The 18611-nt window shown below is 42.4% G+C and overlaps 1 protein-coding gene across 1 annotated transcript in view; it reads right to left on the bottom strand.

The window, feature by feature from the left end:
- LOC132820630 (neural cell adhesion molecule 2-like) overlaps positions 1-18611 on the bottom strand; it is a 581438-nt gene that overhangs the window by 100112 nt on the left and 462715 nt on the right. Inside the window, exon 15 of the mRNA XM_060832832.1 lies at positions 9429-9609. Within this exon, the coding sequence (XP_060688815.1) occupies positions 9429-9609 (181 nt within the window). The remainder of the gene's footprint in view (positions 1-9428; positions 9610-18611) is intronic.

Below are 18611 nucleotides of genomic sequence, written 5' to 3'. Positions count from 1 at the left end.
CTGTTTTTTGTTTTGTGTATTTATATTGTTTTATATGTTTCTAAGCTCTACCTAGATGGCCTCATTTGAGGACCCTTTTAGGAAGTCCCCCCACATTGCTGCAGCAATGGTTTCCTTTATCAATGATGGCCACACCACACTTCCATCCACCCGTCATACCCAGAACTTCTATACTCTGGAAAATTGAGCTGCCAGTCCCATCCTTCCTTCAGCCATGTATCATTGGATAGAATATCCTTTATTGTCATGGACACTCAAATACAGAAGTGCAGGAGTAAAGTGAAAAGTTTTACAATATGACGTCATCTTGGGTACAAGTATCAAGATGCAAATCTTCCCATATGTTGATCATTGCTCCAAGTTCATCCGCCTCAGATGCTGCCTGAACTGCTGTGCTCTTCCAGCACCGCTAATCCAGAATCTGGTTTCCAGCATCTGCAGTCATTGTTTTTACCTCATCCACCATATCAGTCAAGTTCCTTACATTAACATAGATACAATTTAGATTAGATTCCCTACAGTGTGGAAACAGGCCCTTCAGCCCAACCAGTCCACAACAACCCTCCACAGAGCAACCCACCCAGACCCATTTCCCTCTGACTAATGCACCTAATACTATGGGCAATTCACCTGACTGGCACATCTTTGGATTGTGGGAGGAAACCGGAGCAAACCCATGCAGACGCGGGGAGAATGTGCAAACTCCACACAAACAGTCAACTGAGGCTGGAATCGAACCTGGGACCCTGGTGATGTGAGGCAGCAGTGCTAACCACTGAGCCACCATGCCATCTGGGAGGTCATGTGTGCTTTATCCAAGCTCATTTCTTCTCTGTCTCCTGAACTTTCCTGGTATTTCTCTATTATCTGATTGGACTTTGGTTTTGACTTTGTACCTTCCCTGTGCCCTATTCCCTGCCAAGTGCCTGACAACTTTTCTCTTTAAATTGTACAGTAAACCTTTTATTATTGGCATCTGTGGAAGAAGGAGTGCGCCGAATGATAAAATGTTCCAGATAATCGAGAGATCCACATAATCAATGCAAAAACACACACTAACTCCTAGAAATGTAATCGGGAAGCATGCACACACTTGATTTGCAGCATAAATCACTTAAATAATAATGCAAATTTTCCTGAAAGAAAACTTATCAGCAGAGAGCCTTCTGACTCACACCTTCAACTGACTACTCAGAGATCACAAATTGTGATATTTGAGGAGAAATTGACTCAAAATTGAATCAAATATTGACTTTACATGTGGCCAATTGTTTGAACAACAAGTATATTTACGTTGAGGAAAACAAATTTTAAAAACTATAGTCGTTGTTCGGAATAATACAGTGAACTTTGTGGTATTTGAGGTATATAATTGTATATATAATGTTTGCCGGTTTTTCGAGAGTGCCAGTTTATAAGTTCATAATGTACTGAGACCCTTTCTGTTTGTTATGTACGTTAACGACTGAGATGAGAACGTAGAAAGTGTCATTGGTATGTGTGCAGATGGCACAAAAGGTGGTGGTGGTGTTGATTGTGAGGAAGATGGTCTCAGGCTACAGTCAGATATCAATCAGTTGGTAAACTGGGCAGAGCAATGGCAACTGGAATTTAACCCTGATAAGTGTGAGTTAATGCATTTTGGGAGGTCTAATAAGGGCAGGAGATACACAATGAATGGAAGGTCTTGAGGGATTGCTGATGAACAAAGGGACCTTGGTGTACTAATCAATCGATCCCTGAAAGTGTCAGCACAGGTAGACGGAATGGTGAAAGAGGCACTTGGAATACTTGCCTTCATTAGCTGGTGCATAGAATATAGGAACAAAGAAGTCTCACTGCAACTTCATAAGACATTGGTTAGGCCACAGATGGAAGATTGTGTGTGGTTCTGGTTGCCATGTTATCAGAAGGACACAATTGCACTGGAGACTGTACAGAGGAGATTCACCAGGATGTTGCCTGGGATGGAAAGTCTCAGGTACCAGGGGAGACTGGATAGGCTTTTGCTTTCCTTGGAGTATAGGAGGCTGGGAGGGGTGGGGGAGCAGAGGTGGAATCTGGCCGAGGTGTACACAATTATGAGAGGCATTGACAAGGGTAGATTGTGAGAATCTCTTTCCCCACAGCAGATGTATCGAAGACCACAGGGCCTAAGTTTAAAATGAGGAGTAAGTGGGTGAGAGGGGATATAAGGTTCATTCAGAGGGTGGTAGAAATATGGAACGTGTTGCCTGCAAGGTTGCAGCATTCAAGAAGAACAATAGGTTATGGACCGAGTGAAGGTAAATGGGTTTAGTGCAGTTTGGGCCTTTTTTTGGTCAATGTAGACATAGTGGGCTGAAGGACCTGTTTCTATTCAAGCTATTAGCAATGTTATTATGTAACTCTGAACCTGGTTGGACTTCAACTCAGTGATCCTGACTCAGAGATAGGAACACTACTACTGCACCACCAGATCCCAGGGCCTGTTACTATGCTGAATGACTCTATGACTCTGAGTAAGAATAATTTTGTCTGCAGAATAGTGTTGTATAAATCGCAAAGTCACTGAGGGACAGAGAGAAAGGCAGGGAGGAGAGAGAGAGAGAGTGATTGTACAAGAGAAATAAAGAATAAAAGCAAAATACAGTGAATGCTTGATATTTGAAACAAAAACAGAATGCTGGAGAGACTCAGCATGTCTAGCAACATCTGTGGAGAGACATACAGTTAACATTATGAGTCTAGTATGACTTCTGCAAAACAGGGATGAAGAGAATGAGACAGTCACAAAGGAATGAGAAAGAAAGTGGACAAGCGAGTGAGTAAAAGATCGAAAACAAGAGAAAGACAATGAGAGGGGAGAGAACAAGAAAAGGAGTGAACGAAAGTGAGAAGGAGAGAAAGAAGGGAGATAGTGGCAGAGGGAGGGTGATTGGAAAACAAGAAGAGAGGAAGAAAGAGAAATCTACCATGAAGACAGGATATGACAGAGAGGAAGAGAGAGACAGAGACACACTGAATCACAGACAGAGATAAATTATTTCCTTTTAAACCAGTCTCTGGAAATTCAGTTTTGAGTTGGCAAGTTATGTTGCATGGATGTGTCTAATACATTTTCCAGTGATAATCGTATAGTCATTTATAGCAGCTGACACTCATTATTATTACAATATTAAACCCAGCATTGCATGGTTAACCACAAGGCCTGCCTAACAGATGGTTTGCAGCTGGAACAAAGCCATTAATTGCTAGTCTAACGATTAAGAAATTGTAATGATACTAAGAGACAAATATATTTTTGCTTAATTCAAGTTCAGAAATGTAATATGCTTCCTCCATACTCTATTGTCAATGGGAAAGGTTCATGTCCCATGTAAAGGAGCAGGCATGACAATGTCACATTAGCTGGGCAAACGAATGCACACCAATACATTAAAACTGGGGGTTGAGGGGTGGGGGGGAGTCAAAGTTCTGGATAAATGAGAAACACAATGAGATGATTATTACCTTCATGAGCATTTCACTGTAAGATGTGCTAACATAGCTCATACCCCTCAATGTAACACTCTGCTGTAATATATCCTGACTTTTCTGTCAACCAACAATCCAGTGGATGCTGGCTGTGGGAATTCACCATGCACTGACCGGTAGCTGAGTTTCCCTACAGCAGCGTCAATTCTGAAAGTTCATTATTTACAAGGAACTTTGAGGTGACTGGAGGTTATGAAAATGCAGCACAAAATTTATTTTTTTTTTTGCCTTGATGAGGTCAGCAAGAAGGTAAAGGATATTTTTTAAAATATGATTCAATAACAGAGTGATGAACTATTCCATCAATGAAAGTCATAAGCTAATATAAGCTGAGAGTAGCTTGTGATCTGTGAGTACAGACTGCCATGCACAAAACTTTCAGTTTTGTTCAAACATATTCTGCGTTTTCATAACAAAATGCATTTAGAGAAGTATGCATCATTTTGCCTTGTAATGAAGTTAATTTGACCTGAAAGCCGTACTCTTTGACAAGATAATGCACTTTCGCCTGCTTAGAACACCCTTAAAAGCAACCATCGGGGAAGAAAAAAAACGAGAAAAATTAAGATTGTCTTTTATACAATGTTGCCAAACTCAAAGTGCTCAGTACAAGCCACATGCTTAGAATCTGTGAAACCACTCTGTTCAAAGACTATCCATTTCTTAGGGCTTGACTTTCATGGGGCGAGATTTTGAAAGTAAATTTAAAATGCATTTTTGTTTCAACATTCTATGATCTCTGCATATCAATGTCCTTTCAAGAAGATGTAGTTTGGGTCTGAAGACATAAAAGCCCTGTTGTAATTGGGAATTTTCCCAGGTTCTGGATTGACATAGTTATGGTAGGATAGATAGCTCTAAACGTTATGACCTTGCACAATGATACACACTTACAGATTGCTGACCTGAAAGGGAAATAAAGTGGGGGGGGATCATGGTGAGAGTGGTAAGAAGAATGATAAGAGAAAAAGGCAGTGAGAGGTAGCAAAGCTGCAGAGAGCAAGAAAAGCACATGAACAGACAGTAACTATGAGCCAAACACAGAGATTACTGGAGAAGATCAGTAGATGACTGTTATCTATGCACCTCATAATTTTATACACTCCTATCAAGTCTCCCCTCAGCCTCCACCACTCCAGAGGAAACAACCCCGGTTTTTCTAACCTCTCCTTTCTCATTCAGGCAGCAAATTGGTGAAATGATGGAAGTAAATGATTTCACTATCAAACCAGAATTGCTGTCTAAAGCTAAAATGCTGCAGTCTGGGAATCTGAAACGAACACAGAGAATTTTGGAGAAGATGTCTCAGTCTGGCAGCATCCATGGACTGAGAAACACAGTTAATACTTGAGTCTGGCATGACTTTTCCTCAGAACACTACAGTTCATGTTTTGAAGAAGTTTAAGTCAGATAAATGTGAGGTGCTGCATTTTGAAAGGCAAACCAGGGCACGATTAATACACTTAATGGCAAGGTCCTGGGATGTGTTGCTGAATAAAGAGACCATGGAATGCAGGTTCCTCATGCCTTGAAAATGGTCGCAGGTAGACAGGATAGTGAAGAAGGCATTTGGTATGCTTCCTTTTATTTGTCAGGGCGTTGAGCATAGGAGTTCGGAGGTCATGTTGTGGCCGTATAGGACATTGTTTCGGCCACTTTTGGAATACTGCATGCATATCTGCTCTCCCTGCTATAGGAAGGATGTTGTGAAACTTAAAAGAGTTCTGAAAAGATTTACAAGGACATTGCCAGGGCGGAGAGTTTGAGCTACAGGGAGAGGCTGAATAGGCTGGGGCTATTTTCCCTGGAGCGTTAGAGGCTGAGGGGTGACTTCATAGAGGTTTATAAAATCATGAAGGGTATAGATAGGGTAAATAGATAAGGTCTTTTCCCCGGGGTGGCGGAGTCCAAAACTAAGGAACATAGGTTTAAGGTGAGAAGAAAAAATTTAAAAGGGACCGAAGGGCCACCTTTTTTCCTCAGTGGCAGTGTGTGCATGGAATGAGCCTGCCAGAGGAAGTGGTGTAGGTTAGTACAATGGCTCCCTTTTCTTCCTGTCTGGGAGCAGTGCGAGACAGAGCGGAGGTGATGTTGGGACCAGGAGGTTGCCGGGAAGGTAAGGACTTAGTATATATTTGGGCAGCGGCTAAACCCAAGATATTACATGTGTAGTATCTCCCTCCTGCCCTGCCTCCTCTAACCAGAAGAAAAGGACTCTGTAAGGTAAGGTGTTTTCTTTTCTTGTATATATTTAAGTGCATTGTTTGGTATTAGTTAGTTGAGTTAAAGCTAAGGCTAAGGCTTACAATGTCAGGGGACCTCAGACTCATGGCATGTGCCTCTTGCTTGATGGGGGAGCTCAGAGAAGTGGCTGACATCCCTGACTCTTACACTTGCAGGAAATGTGTCCAGTTGCAGCTCTTGTTTGACTGGGAGGCTACATACCATCCAGAGTTTGACTGACGGCTCTGGACCTATGGATGGACTCACTGTGGAGCATCCGCAACGTTGAGGATATTGTGGCTAGCACGTTTAGTGGATTGGTCCCACTGCAGATTAGAATTGCTGAGGGAGACAGTGAATGGGTGACCAAAAGACATAGAAAGAGTAAGAAGACTGTGCAGGTGTCCCCTGCAGTCATCTCCCTCCAAAGCAAGTATACTGTTTTGGATACTATTGGGGGAGATGGCTCACCAGGGGAGGACAGCAGTAGCCAGGTTCATGGCACTATGGTGGGCACTGCTGTTCTGCAGGGTGGGAAAAAGACTCATTGGGCGATAGTCATAGGGGATTCTATTATAAGGGGAGCAAAGAGGCGACTCTGTGGATGAAAATGGGACCCTGCATGGTACACAGCTTCCCAGGTGCTCGGGTCAGGGATGTCACCGATCAGCTGCAGAGCATTCTAAAAGGGGAGGGTGAACAGCCAGTTGTCTTGGTGCATATAGGCACCAACGATATCAGTAAAAAACTAGATGAGATCCCGAAAGCAGAATTCAAGGAGCTAGGAGAGAAGTTAAAGAGGAGGACCTTAAAGGTAATGATCTCAGGATTGCTACCAGTGCCATGTGCTGGCCAGCATAGAAATGAAAGAGTAGGCAGGATGAACACGTGGCTTGAGGGATTGTGTAGGAGGGAGGAGTTCAGATTCGTGGGATGCTGGGACCAGTTCTGAGGAAGGTGGGACTCTTACAAATTGGATGGTCTATACCTGAGCCAGACTGGAACTAATGTCCTTGGGGGAGTTTTTGCTACTGCTGTTTGGGGAGGGTGGTTTAAACTAATGTGACAGGGGGCTGGAAACCAGAAGAGAGATCCGGAGTTCAGGTCCATTATACACTGAAGATGGCTGCACAGGTGGATAGAGTGGTCAAGAAGGCATATGGTATGCTTGCCTTCATCAGACGGTGTATTGAGTATAAGAGCTGGCAGAGGATGTTAAAATTGTACAAGACATTGCTTCAGCTGCATTTAGAATACTGTGTACAGTTCTGGTCTCCACATTACCAAAAGGATGTGGATACTTTGGAGAGGGTGCAGAGAAGGTTTACAAGGATGTTGCCTGGTAAGGAAGGTGCTATGAAGAAAGGTTGAGTAAGTCAAGATTGTTTTCATTAGAAAAAACGAGATTGAGGGGGGACCTAATTGAGGTCTACAAAATCATGAAGGATATAGACAGGGTGGATAGAGACAAGGGTGAGGGTCACATATTCAAGTTGAGAGGAAAGAAGTTTAAGGGGGATACACACGGAACATACTTTATCCAGAGGGGGTTAGTTGCCTGTAACGCGTTGCCAGCAGAGATAGTGGGGGCAGGCATGGTAGATTCATTTAAGGTGCATTTGGACAAATGCATAAGTAGGTGAGGAGCAGAAGGACACAGATCCTTAGGAATTGGGTGATAGGTTTAGACAGTGGATTCGGATTGGGACAGGCTTGGAGGGCTGAAGAACCTGTTCCTGGGCTGTAAACTTTCTTTGTTCTTTGTACAACATTTAAAAGGCATTTGGATGGATATATGATTCAGAACGATTTAAATTGACATGGGCCAAGTGCTAGCAAATAGAACTAGATTTATTTAGAATATCTGGTCAGCATGGACAAGTTGGATTGAAGGGTCTGTTTCAGTGCTTTTTCCATACATCTCTATGACAGTAAGTGCCATATCAGATTCAAAAAACATTAACTGTGTTTCTCTGTCTTCAGAGCTGCCAGACCTAATACGTTTCTCTAAGATTCCCTGTGTTTGTTTCAGATTTACAGACCTGTAGTATTTTGCCTTTACACAGTAGTTACACTTTGGTAAGGAAACCCTTTACTCTTGTTGTTTACTAGGATGCTGCCTGGTAAGAGGGTATGAGCTATAAGGAGAGACTAGAAAAACTCGGATTGTTTATTCTGGAACAACAGAGGTTGAGAGGAGACTTGGTAGAAGTCTTTAAAATTATGAGATGCCTAGATGGCAGAATCTTTTTTCCACAGTTGAAATGTCTAATACTAGGGGGCATGCATTGAAAGTGAGAGGAGAAAGTTCAAAGGATATGTAAGGAGTAAATCTTTTACACAGAGAGTGGTAGGCATCTGGAACACACTGCTAGGGGTGATGGTGGAGGCAGAAACATTCGGGGTGTTTGAGGGACTTTTAGATAATCGTATGAGCATGCAAGGAATGGAGGGATATGGACCAAGGGCAGGCAGAAGGGATTAGTTAGTTTGGTATCATGTTCGGCACAACATCATGGGTCGAAGGGCCTGTTCCTTTGCTGTACTGTTATATTTTGGATGTAGGTTTGCTCGCTGAGCTGCAAGGTTCATTTCCAGACATTTCGTTGCCTTACTAGGTAACATCTTCTGTGGACCTCAGGCAAAGCAATGCTGAAAGTTCCTGCTTTCTATTTATATGTTTTTTTTTCTCAGGGGGTGGTAGATGGGGGTCTAACTCTAACACATTGCGTTAGATCCCATCTACCACCCCCTGAGAAAAGAAATAGGAAGTGACTTCACCACAGGAAATAACACCACTACAGGAAATGACATCACCAACCCAAAGAAACGCAAACATATAAATAGAAAGCATGAATTTTCAGCATTGCTTCGCCTGAGGCCCACTGAAGATGTTACCTAGTAAGGTAACGAAACGTCTGGAAATGAACCTTCCAGCTCAGCGAGCAAACCTACACCCAAAACCTCAACCTGAGCTACAAATCTTCTCAAAACTTGTACTGTTGTATGTTCTGCATTCCAATGCACTCCTATCCCATCCACCCACACCCCCAAACATGCTGAAGCTCTTAAAAGTATGCAGCAACAAACTTGAATTTGGAAAGCAGCTTTAATGCAGTGAAAATATTCCAAGGCATTTCACAGGAAAGTTGTGAAACTCGATGTGATCCCAAGAAATGTAATGAAATCTGAGGAGAGGGTTTGGCCAAAGAGGCAGCTATCAGTAAGCATCTGAAACAGGAGGTTGAAATTGAGTAGTTTATTGGAAGGAAAGGAATTCTAGACACAGCACACAGAAAGCTGAAAGCATGGCTAACAAAACCGAAACAGTGATAATTTGAGAATCTTCAAGAGGCCAGAGTGAAAGCAGCACTGATATCTGAGAGAGTTTAAAGTTGTAGGAGAAATCACAGATAAATGAGACCATGGGGGAATTAAAGAGAAGAATGAGAATTTTAACATCAAGTCAGAAAGACCAGTCCTCACTGGGACAAGTGAGACAATGTGACATTCCCTTGCTTATCTGAAGCATGTACATTCATCCATGCAAATTAATTCTACCTCCAAATCCATGCATGTGACCTGTCCAAGTTTGTGGCACCTGCTTATGGGGATAGTGCTTAATATACACCACGTCTTGTTCAGCTATGTCAATCCCATTGGACATTCAACCAGAAGATGTGACTTACTGGCGATGGTGTTGGGCTTTGGTGGCATGGTGAACTCATAGATGGTTGGCTCGGAGGAACCCAACTTGTTAACAGCTGTGATCTTTACTTCATACCGCATGTCCCACTGAAGTCTTTCCAGGATGATGGAATCTTTGCTTCCCTGTGCTATCTGCTGCATCCATTCCTCTTCCTTGTCTTTCTGTAGGTGAATGAGAAATATTTGTAAGTGTTGCATATCAAGCAAGTAACCTATCTGCTTTCAGTGAAGTTATTTCATTTACAGCTTTATATATGTCCACGGTTAAAGTGCTACACATTCAGTGCACAGTACTATGTCACTGAGAAACAGGCCATTTGGCCTAACTAGTCTATGATGTGCATTTATGCTCCATATTAACCTTGTCCAATCCCTCTTTATCTAACATTGACAGTGGATCCTTTTCTTTCATGAGTGTTTATTTAATTTCCATTTAAATCCATTTGTGATGTTTAACTCAAATATTCCTTGTAACAGCACATCCCATATTTTCATCAAATGGTTTCTTGTGAACTTCCTTTTGAATTCATTATTCTTCGCAGTCTCCTCTAAATTCAGACTCCACCAGAAATTGAAAGATTTTCACTGCGTCTATCTCTTTAAATATCTTATTACAAGTGGGTTTGGAGGGCACATTGATTCATTTCCAGTCCCACTCCTCCAGTGTCATACCAAATTTAAAATTGAACAAGAAGGGTGACATATTTCACCCTGATTAGAAGCAATTCAGCTAGATTTCTTCCTTCACTAAAGAACTAGTTTATTACAATCAAAACTTAAATAAACATACAAAGATCATTGACAAAAAATGCACTGTGCAAAGATTGACATGAGTTATACTCTAACACCCAAACTTAACATGAGGCAGATATGGGTAACAGCTTAACTATGGTCAACCACTCCTAGTGGCACGTCAAATAGCAAGCGAAATATAATATACCAAGGATTTCTCAACCTTTACCCCAGACATTAGTGACAATGTAGTCATCAAATTTCATTAACATTTTAAATAGTTTACAATTCTCCATTTTCAGCAGTTTGGATTTGAAATTCCCAAGCTGCTGTTCTGTTATTGATGCCTCCAATGACTCCTTATATTGTGGTCATCTGTCTTCCAATTTTTGGACTACACTTGCCTGGTTCTTTGAAACTGCACTCACAAGAACAACACCAGCTTTTCACAGATACTGAGCTTCACCACTGTCCCTGGATTTGTTTTTCTGAGTTCTAATCTGGTAAATAGATTAGATTAGATTACTTACAGTGTGGAAACAGGCCCTTCGGCCCAACAAGTCCACACCGACCCGCCGAAGCGTAACCCACCCACACCCCTACATTTACCCACTACCTAACACTATGGACAATTTAGCATGGCCAATTTACCTGACCTGCACATCTTTGGAATGTGGGAGGAAACCGGAGCAAAATACTGTTTGTACACTTCCAAGACCCACTGTCTGTGGATGAAAATATTCATTGTGCACTGGCTTATTTTTATCCCCTCATGGATACAAGGAGTTTCATAACCCCACACTATGTTGAGCTATCCAGAATTTCCTTGAGCCTCGAATTCATAGAAATGATGGAACTATACTCATTGGAATTTTGAAGAATGTAGGGGGGGCATCTTAAAGAAACATAAAATTATTAGAGGAATGAAGAAGATAGAAGCAGGGAGGTTGTTACCACTGGTGGGTGAAACTAGAACTAGTGGGCACAGCCTTAAAATAAGGGGGAGCAGATTTAGACCGGAGTTGATGAGGAACTTCTTGACCCAGAGGGTTGTGCATTTGTGGAATTCCCTGCTCAGTGAAGCAGTTGAGACTTCACTGCTCATTGAATGCTTTGAAGACAAAGATTTTTAAACAGTAAAGGAATTAAGGGTTATGGGGAGTGGGCAGTTAAGTGGAGCTGAGGCCATGAAAAGATCAGCCATGATCTTATTGAATGACAGAGTGAGCTTGATGGGCCAGATGGTCTACTCCTGCTCCCATTTCTTATGTTCTTGTGTAATTCAGTTACACTTAAAAGCAGAGTGAACAACAGCTCTGTTAAAAATAGAGGCTGTATTTCTCTTATTCTCCTTCTCTGATGAACTGTGAGCTTGAAGTGACCCTTGAAATGCTTTGAACGAAAACTGTGCAACATAATCTCTGCATTGTTCGGCAGAATTGAGTGGAACAATTAAATGTAACAAACCTTTTGGAAGTCTATAGTCCTTGATTGTTTTAATGTTCGGAGAGTGCTGTCACCCACACCACAAATTGATGCAACAAAAAAATAAAATTCATCATAAGCTTCTTTGAAGACTACCATCAAGTCCCCCTCTCAAGTTTATATTTTCCAGTGCAAACATTTTCAGTTTGATCAACCTTTCCTGAAGGGTATGATCTCTGGTAGCTAACTATTTAAATCGGCTTTTGTATCTTCTGCACTGTCTAGAGTTAAACTGAGACACAAGGCGCAATATTACATGCCCTCATAGCAGGTGTGCAGGTGTAATAGGTTTAGCATCTTGCCCCCACATTCTCACCGAACCCTGAGTATAGTCCCATGATAGAGAAGGTAGACGGGGAGCGAAATCAGCACTATTTATGGAAATGCAGAATTAAAGGTCAATGAAACCTGCTAAAAAAAAAATCAATTCAAACCAATATCACCCCAACAATACCATCATAAGGTTGGCATGGCCAGATGAATAAGAGTGGGTACCCTGTTTATATTTCAGATTTTTCAAAATGGTGAGTACGAAAAGGGCTACCATCTTTTGAGGATTTTTTTGCCGATTAGGGACAGACCTCTGAAGACAGAAACACCCATCTTCCTCTTTGCATGAAATTTGGAACCACCAATCAGATTGGTTAGCAGCTCACAAGGGTGAGATTCCTGCGACCCAGGGGCAGAAGCCCACTCTGCACTGATTTAGCCACCTGCATCTGTCAGCTCGCCACTGACCTTTCTTCAGGGAGAGGATATAGATCTCTCTCCCCTGCCCAGTGCCGGTTAATTTCTGCCTCCGTCAATTCAGAGGAATGTACCGTGGCTCTACCTGAATGTAGGGTTTTCCCAGTGCACCTGACCAGCATTCACTCTTTAACCATGTCAGGGTAGATGTGGAAAGGTATTTTTCCCATGCGGAAGGGTCTAGGACCAGACGGCATCATCTCAGAGTGAGAGGACCAGACATTATGACTGGCGTGAGGAGGAATTTCTTCTCTCAGAGAGAAATGAATCTGTGAAATTCTTTGCCACAGAGAGCTAAAATGTATTCAAGGCTGAGTTAGACAGATTTTTAATCTGTTAGGGGATCTAAGGTTATGGGGAATAGGCAGTGGAGTTGAAGTTCATTAGATCAGGTGTGACCTTCTTGAATGGTGGAGCAGAGTTGAAGGGCTGAATGGCCTCCTTTTGCTCCTATACCTCATGGTCTTAAGGTTCTGTATCCACAGAATCCATCATCACCATGCTGTGGTTTTATTGTATATCGTAGACTGAATGTGCACCAACTGAGGTCACCAGGAAGGGAGTCTCCTTCTCAACCCCTTCCTTTGCCTGAGACATGATGACTACCACCAGTCATCTCCCTCTCTCTAATAAAACAGCAGCCTATGGTTGGATTATCTACAGGGGTTCAGCAAGGCTAGATTAACAGTACCTTCTTCCTGTGCAAGTTCAGGAAGGAATTGTGGAACTCTTTTACATGACCAATGGCACCTTGTGGGATTTGGCACCTCTACCAATCTGTTGTGCTGGGAAAGAGCTGCTTGATGACGTTTGTTACCACTAATCCTCTTTTGTCTTCTTTTTGTGTCTAATGATGAGTGACAGGGGATATACTACCGTGGAGTATCAGAATAGGCATCATTCTTCGACGACAAGAAGATATCAAAAAAAAGGAGACAACTTGAGCATGACTTTGATATCATTCCCCATATAGAAAGTAAACCCTTCCATGCTTTTTTATGGCTCATATCAACCAAATGATGGTGTGGTTAGTGTGATATTGTGGTGCTGGAAAGGCACAGCAGTTCACGCAGCATCCGAGGAGTAGCAGCCCGACCTACTGTGCTTTTCCAGCAGCACCCTCTCGACTGTGATCTCCAGCATCTGCAGTCCTCACTTTCTACTAGCATAATATTGGGATGAATTGAATATTTAGCAGGTTCCATTGGCCTTTAATTATGAATTTCCATAAATGATGGCTTGGCTACCGATGTCAGCTGAATCCTGTCCACTCTCTCTATTGTGGGACTATACTCAGGGCTAGGTGGGAAAGTGGTGGGCCAGGTGCTAGCCTTATTTCACTTAGCATGGAAGACAGGTGCCTCAGTGGTTAACACTGCTGCCTCACTACGCCAGGGACCTGGGTACAAGTCCAGCCTTGGGTTACTGTTTGTGCCTGCATGGGTTTCCTCTGGGAGCTCCAGTTTCCTCTTCTAGTCCAAAGATATGCAGGTGAAGTGGGCTGGCCATGCTAAACTGCCCACAGGGTTCAGGGATGTGTAAACTGGATGGATTAACCACGGTAAGATTAAAATGAATGGAGTCATGAGGATAGGGTGGGGAAGGCTGGGTCTGGGTATGATGCTTTTCAGAGTGTCTGTGCAGACTCAATGGGCTGAATGGCCTCCTCCTGCATTGTAGTGATTCTTCTGCTTTAAAGAATGCTGAGCTCAAATTTAACATGGGTAAATGAGAATTCAAATTCACTCCAAAAGTTCACAGCCTTAGGCAGGGAGGCTGATGCTGAATATTGTGTTATCACACCACACTGGTACTGCACAGAGGCTAAAGTGTACCAAATGCTTCAAAGGCACTCATTATGCACCACTATGAGAACTAACTGGACAAGCTGAAAGTAAAATCAAGGCATCCAAGAAAAACATGGCTGAATACAAACTAAGGGAGGTTCTAATTATTGCTAGGGTTTCTGTAAAGGATCAGTTGGCTTCCTGGACCAAGTAATGAAACTTGCACCTGGTGGGGGAAGGGGGTGTGTGGATTACAAAACGCGTATGATTCAATTTGGAAACAGTGTAAGGAGAATTCATTTGTCATAAATTAATTGGATTTGTTTTACTTCTAGCTTCCAAGTTAAAAGGTTTGATAATCTGTATTCATTCAATCCCAGATAATTGAGCAATCTAGGCTTTCTTCGAAAAAAACCCACAAATAATTCAACACTATTACAGAAGGTGATTATGGTACATGACAGAATTATCCAATATTTCAATTAGTGAGAACATAAAAGGAAATTCTGAAGACGGAAATAAATTACCTTGAAGATCAAAACGTAGCCCTCGGGAAAATCTCACAAACAGCCCTCAGGAGAAAAATAAATGTTGATCCCTGTTTGTCACACAAGTTATCATGTTTTGTAGCTTAATGTCTCAATTTTAGTTACGCTACTCCTGGCTTGCCTTCCTGCAATCTTCACTAAACCAAGGGTTATGGTATGAACATTTGCAAAACTGATCATTTTTGAGCGTATTGACAGGAAGAAAAAAAATGTTGCTAATTACAATGGAAGGCATGTCACAGCTGGTAAACACACAGCTGTGATGCTTCATTGAGGCACGTGGGTCAGCGATCTGCCCCCTTAAATCTGTAAAACATAATTATTTTTTGTAGGTGAAACAGGAGCAGCTAAAGACAGCGTGAATTGATTTGAAGGTCATTGTTTCTATGTCTCTGCAGTCTCCCTTCACGGATTGGAATAAGTGACTATTTTTACTCATATGATGTTAAAAGTATGGAATGAAACACCACAGGAATCTTTCCTTTCATTGCTAGATTGTCATTGTCAGTGGGCTATTTAAAAGCCCAAGAGCCAAGGCTGTGAATTAATACAAGATAGATCCCAAAGCACTGGTTCAATGGAAAAATTTCCTCTGCAACATTCTGTTAGATGATTATCCCTCAACCAACACCATGAAACCAAATTATCTCATCATTTACAAACTGCTGTTTGTGGAACCTTGCTGTGTACAAATTGGCTACCAGTTCCCATATTACAACAGTAACTACACTTCAAAAAGCACTTCATTAACTATAAAGGTGCTTTGTGATGTCCTGATGTTGTGAAACGTGGATAAGAAGTGCAAGTCTTGCTTTCTTTGCGTTTTCAAGTGCAGAACTATTGCAGCCCGAACTCATTGGAGGATTCATCTTAATCTCCAGCAGCAGCAGCTTTTCATTTTATTGACAAATAAATTGCACATATGTGCAATGTACCCTCATGTATCCTCTCAAGCATGGCAATGAAAACAAATCAATCAGAGCAGTACCCTTGACCTTAATCTTGTTTTGGAGCGAATAACGATGAATAAATTGTATCCCCTCTTACAACTTAAAGACAGTAAAACATCTCAGCGGTATTACAAAACAGCACGGTCACAAAATCTCCCATAAATGCAACAAATGGCTGCTCCATCATTGTTCATATGTCAGTAGCTGTTCAGAGGGTTTGTTAAAAAGTTGCAGAGAATGGATTTATTCAGTCACAACACAAACTTCTACGTCCACAACCATCCTGATCCATTCTGTATCTGAATTGTACCATGGACAGCATTGCATCTGGTTTGATCTTGAGTGGAGTTTCCAACATCGCACGTTCATTAGAACCAAAGAGAAAGATGGAATAGTTCCAGCACAGCAGTAGGCCATTCAGCCTTCCACATCCATACTGACTCTCTGGAAGCACAACTCAGCTCATTCCACTCTACACCCTTTGTAGAATTATAATAATGCAGAAGAAAGCCATCATGCCCATACCGGTCAACAAAGAGCTACCATGCTAAATGAAAACTTCATGTGTTACATCCACAGCCAGTGTCAAAATAACTCCCACTAGCCCAATGCTCTTCACTGCCCCCAAACACCCAGCGTTCTTCTTGCCATTTGCTTGAGGGGTTTGTTTTGGGTTTTCAGAAGCTCCTTTATTTTTATTCTCATGGACTCATTTATCGGGTTATGCAGTATTTTATATTTTTATATTTTACATTTCCCTTCCCTATAACTCTTGTCAAGTGCTAATCTAATTCGCTATAGACAACATGATTGGATTGGTCTCCATCACACCCTCAGGCAATGTATTCTGGATGTTTACCAGTCACTACTTACAGCAACCTTTCCGCATGTTCCTATTGGAAATTGGCTGTGTCTGACATTTGCTTATCACCTGCTGAAATCCTCATTTGCGTATTTGTAACCTCAAGACTTGACTGTTCCGATGCACTCCTGGTCAATTGCCCGACTTGAGCCCTCTTACGTTCATTGTAACTCTGCTCAAGCCATCTTACTACTTTCTTGTTCTGTGATTGTCGTGGTCATCTGCTTCTGGCACTGCACAAATTAAACGCAGGAATATGCCACTTGGCTGCTTCAGTTTGGTCCACCAATAAGTAAGATCATGGCTGATCTGATTGTAGCCTGAGCTCTGTTAGTCACCCCCATCATCTCAAGTACTCTCTGAATCACCCTTCTACCCACCTGGAACTTGACCTTCCAAGCACCTTACTAACACCTTTAGCTTATGTATTTGCCGTTTGATAGCAGCTGTCAAAGTGGTTGACTCTTCTTGTAAATTTCCAAATCTGGAAGCTGACTGCCGTGAAAGGGAGATGTGATTTGCCTTTCTCTGACAGTTTTATGCTTTGCTGGAACCGTCAGAATGGGAGGATGGCTCCGTATTTCTGAAGAAGTCCCAATGGGAACCACCTCTCTGAAATGCGGAGTTTCCTCATTTCATAGAAATAAAAGGACAGAGCTGTGTGAGGTTGGCAGTGCTCAGAAAAAAAAGATAATAACAATGACTGCAGAGGCTAGAAACCAGATTTTGGATTAGTGGTGCTGGAAGAGCACAGCAGTTCAGGCAGCATCCGAGGAGCAGCTCAGGAAACCCAACCCGATGCAGGAAGTCCCCTGACAGAATCGTAGCGTCGTACAGAATGAAACAGACCCTTCAGTCCAACCAATCCAGGCCAGCCAATTTTCCCAAACGGAACTAGTCCCACCTGCCTGCATCTCCCTCTATGCTCATGCACCTATTCAAATGTCCTGTAAACATTTTAAGTGTATCTGCACTGGCAGTTCATTCCACACACAAACCACCCACTGTGTTAAAAAGTTGCCCCTCAGGAAATTCATTCACAAATATTTAAAACAGCTGAGCACAGATACTGATCTCACTGGTAACAGACTGTCAATTGTTTATTCCTGCTCTCTTGTTTTCCACTCACAAGCTGATTTTTAATCCACACCAGTGGATTGCCTCCTATACCATGCATTTACATTTTGATAACAGGACAGTAACGTGTACCTGTGTCTTTCTGACTCTGAGAGTGCCTGTGATCATGAGACATGGCCAATGTGAATGCTGCTGTGAATAATGTTCTATCTTGAGAAAAAGTACTGACAACATGCACCGAGTCAGAAACAGAAAGGATCGAAATGGGTGATCAAACAACTCCCTCAGTTCCCTGTGATGGGCACACTGCAGATGGATTCATTGGCCTTAGGCTAGAGATTAGGTTAACATTAGTTTCCATATTACATTCCTACATAAACATTCCCAAGATTCACAGATCGTTAAGCCAGGAGGCACCTTGCTGTTATCTTGTCTTTATCTGATAACACTCATTCCTGAAAGTTCTAGACCATTACAGGTCTGGGGGAGTTACTGCGGTGCTCTGGGAGAACTACTGCAGTGCCCTGGAAAGTTACTGCGGTGCTGAAAATATGTTGCTGGAAAGGCGCAGCAGATCAGGCAGCATCCAAGGAACATGAGATTCGACATTTTGGGCATAAACCCTTCTTCAGGCTTATGCCCAAAACGTCGAATCTCCTGCTCCTTGGATGCTGCCTGACCTGCTCCGCTTTTCCAGCAACACATTTTCAGCTCTGATCTCCAGCATCTGCAGACCTCAATTTCTCCTCGAAGAAGTTACTGCGGTGCTCTAGGGGAGTTACTGCGGTGCTCTGCAACAATTGCTGCAGTGCTCTTGGGGGGTTACTGTCATAGTCTGGGGAATCACAGCAGTGCTCTGGGACAGTTACTGCAGTGCTCTGGGATAGTTACTGCAGTGCTCTGGGACTGTTACTGCAGTGCTCTGGAGCAGTTACTGTGGTGCTCTGCGTCAGATATTGTGATGCTCTGGGACAGT

The sequence above is a fragment of the Hemiscyllium ocellatum genome, chromosome 12, assembly GCF_020745735.1.
Source record: "Hemiscyllium ocellatum isolate sHemOce1 chromosome 12, sHemOce1.pat.X.cur, whole genome shotgun sequence".
Taxonomy (NCBI): Eukaryota; Metazoa; Chordata; class Chondrichthyes; order Orectolobiformes; family Hemiscylliidae; genus Hemiscyllium; species Hemiscyllium ocellatum.
The sequence above is the reverse complement of the archived record's forward strand: the minus strand, read 5'-3'. Positions and strand labels throughout refer to the sequence as shown.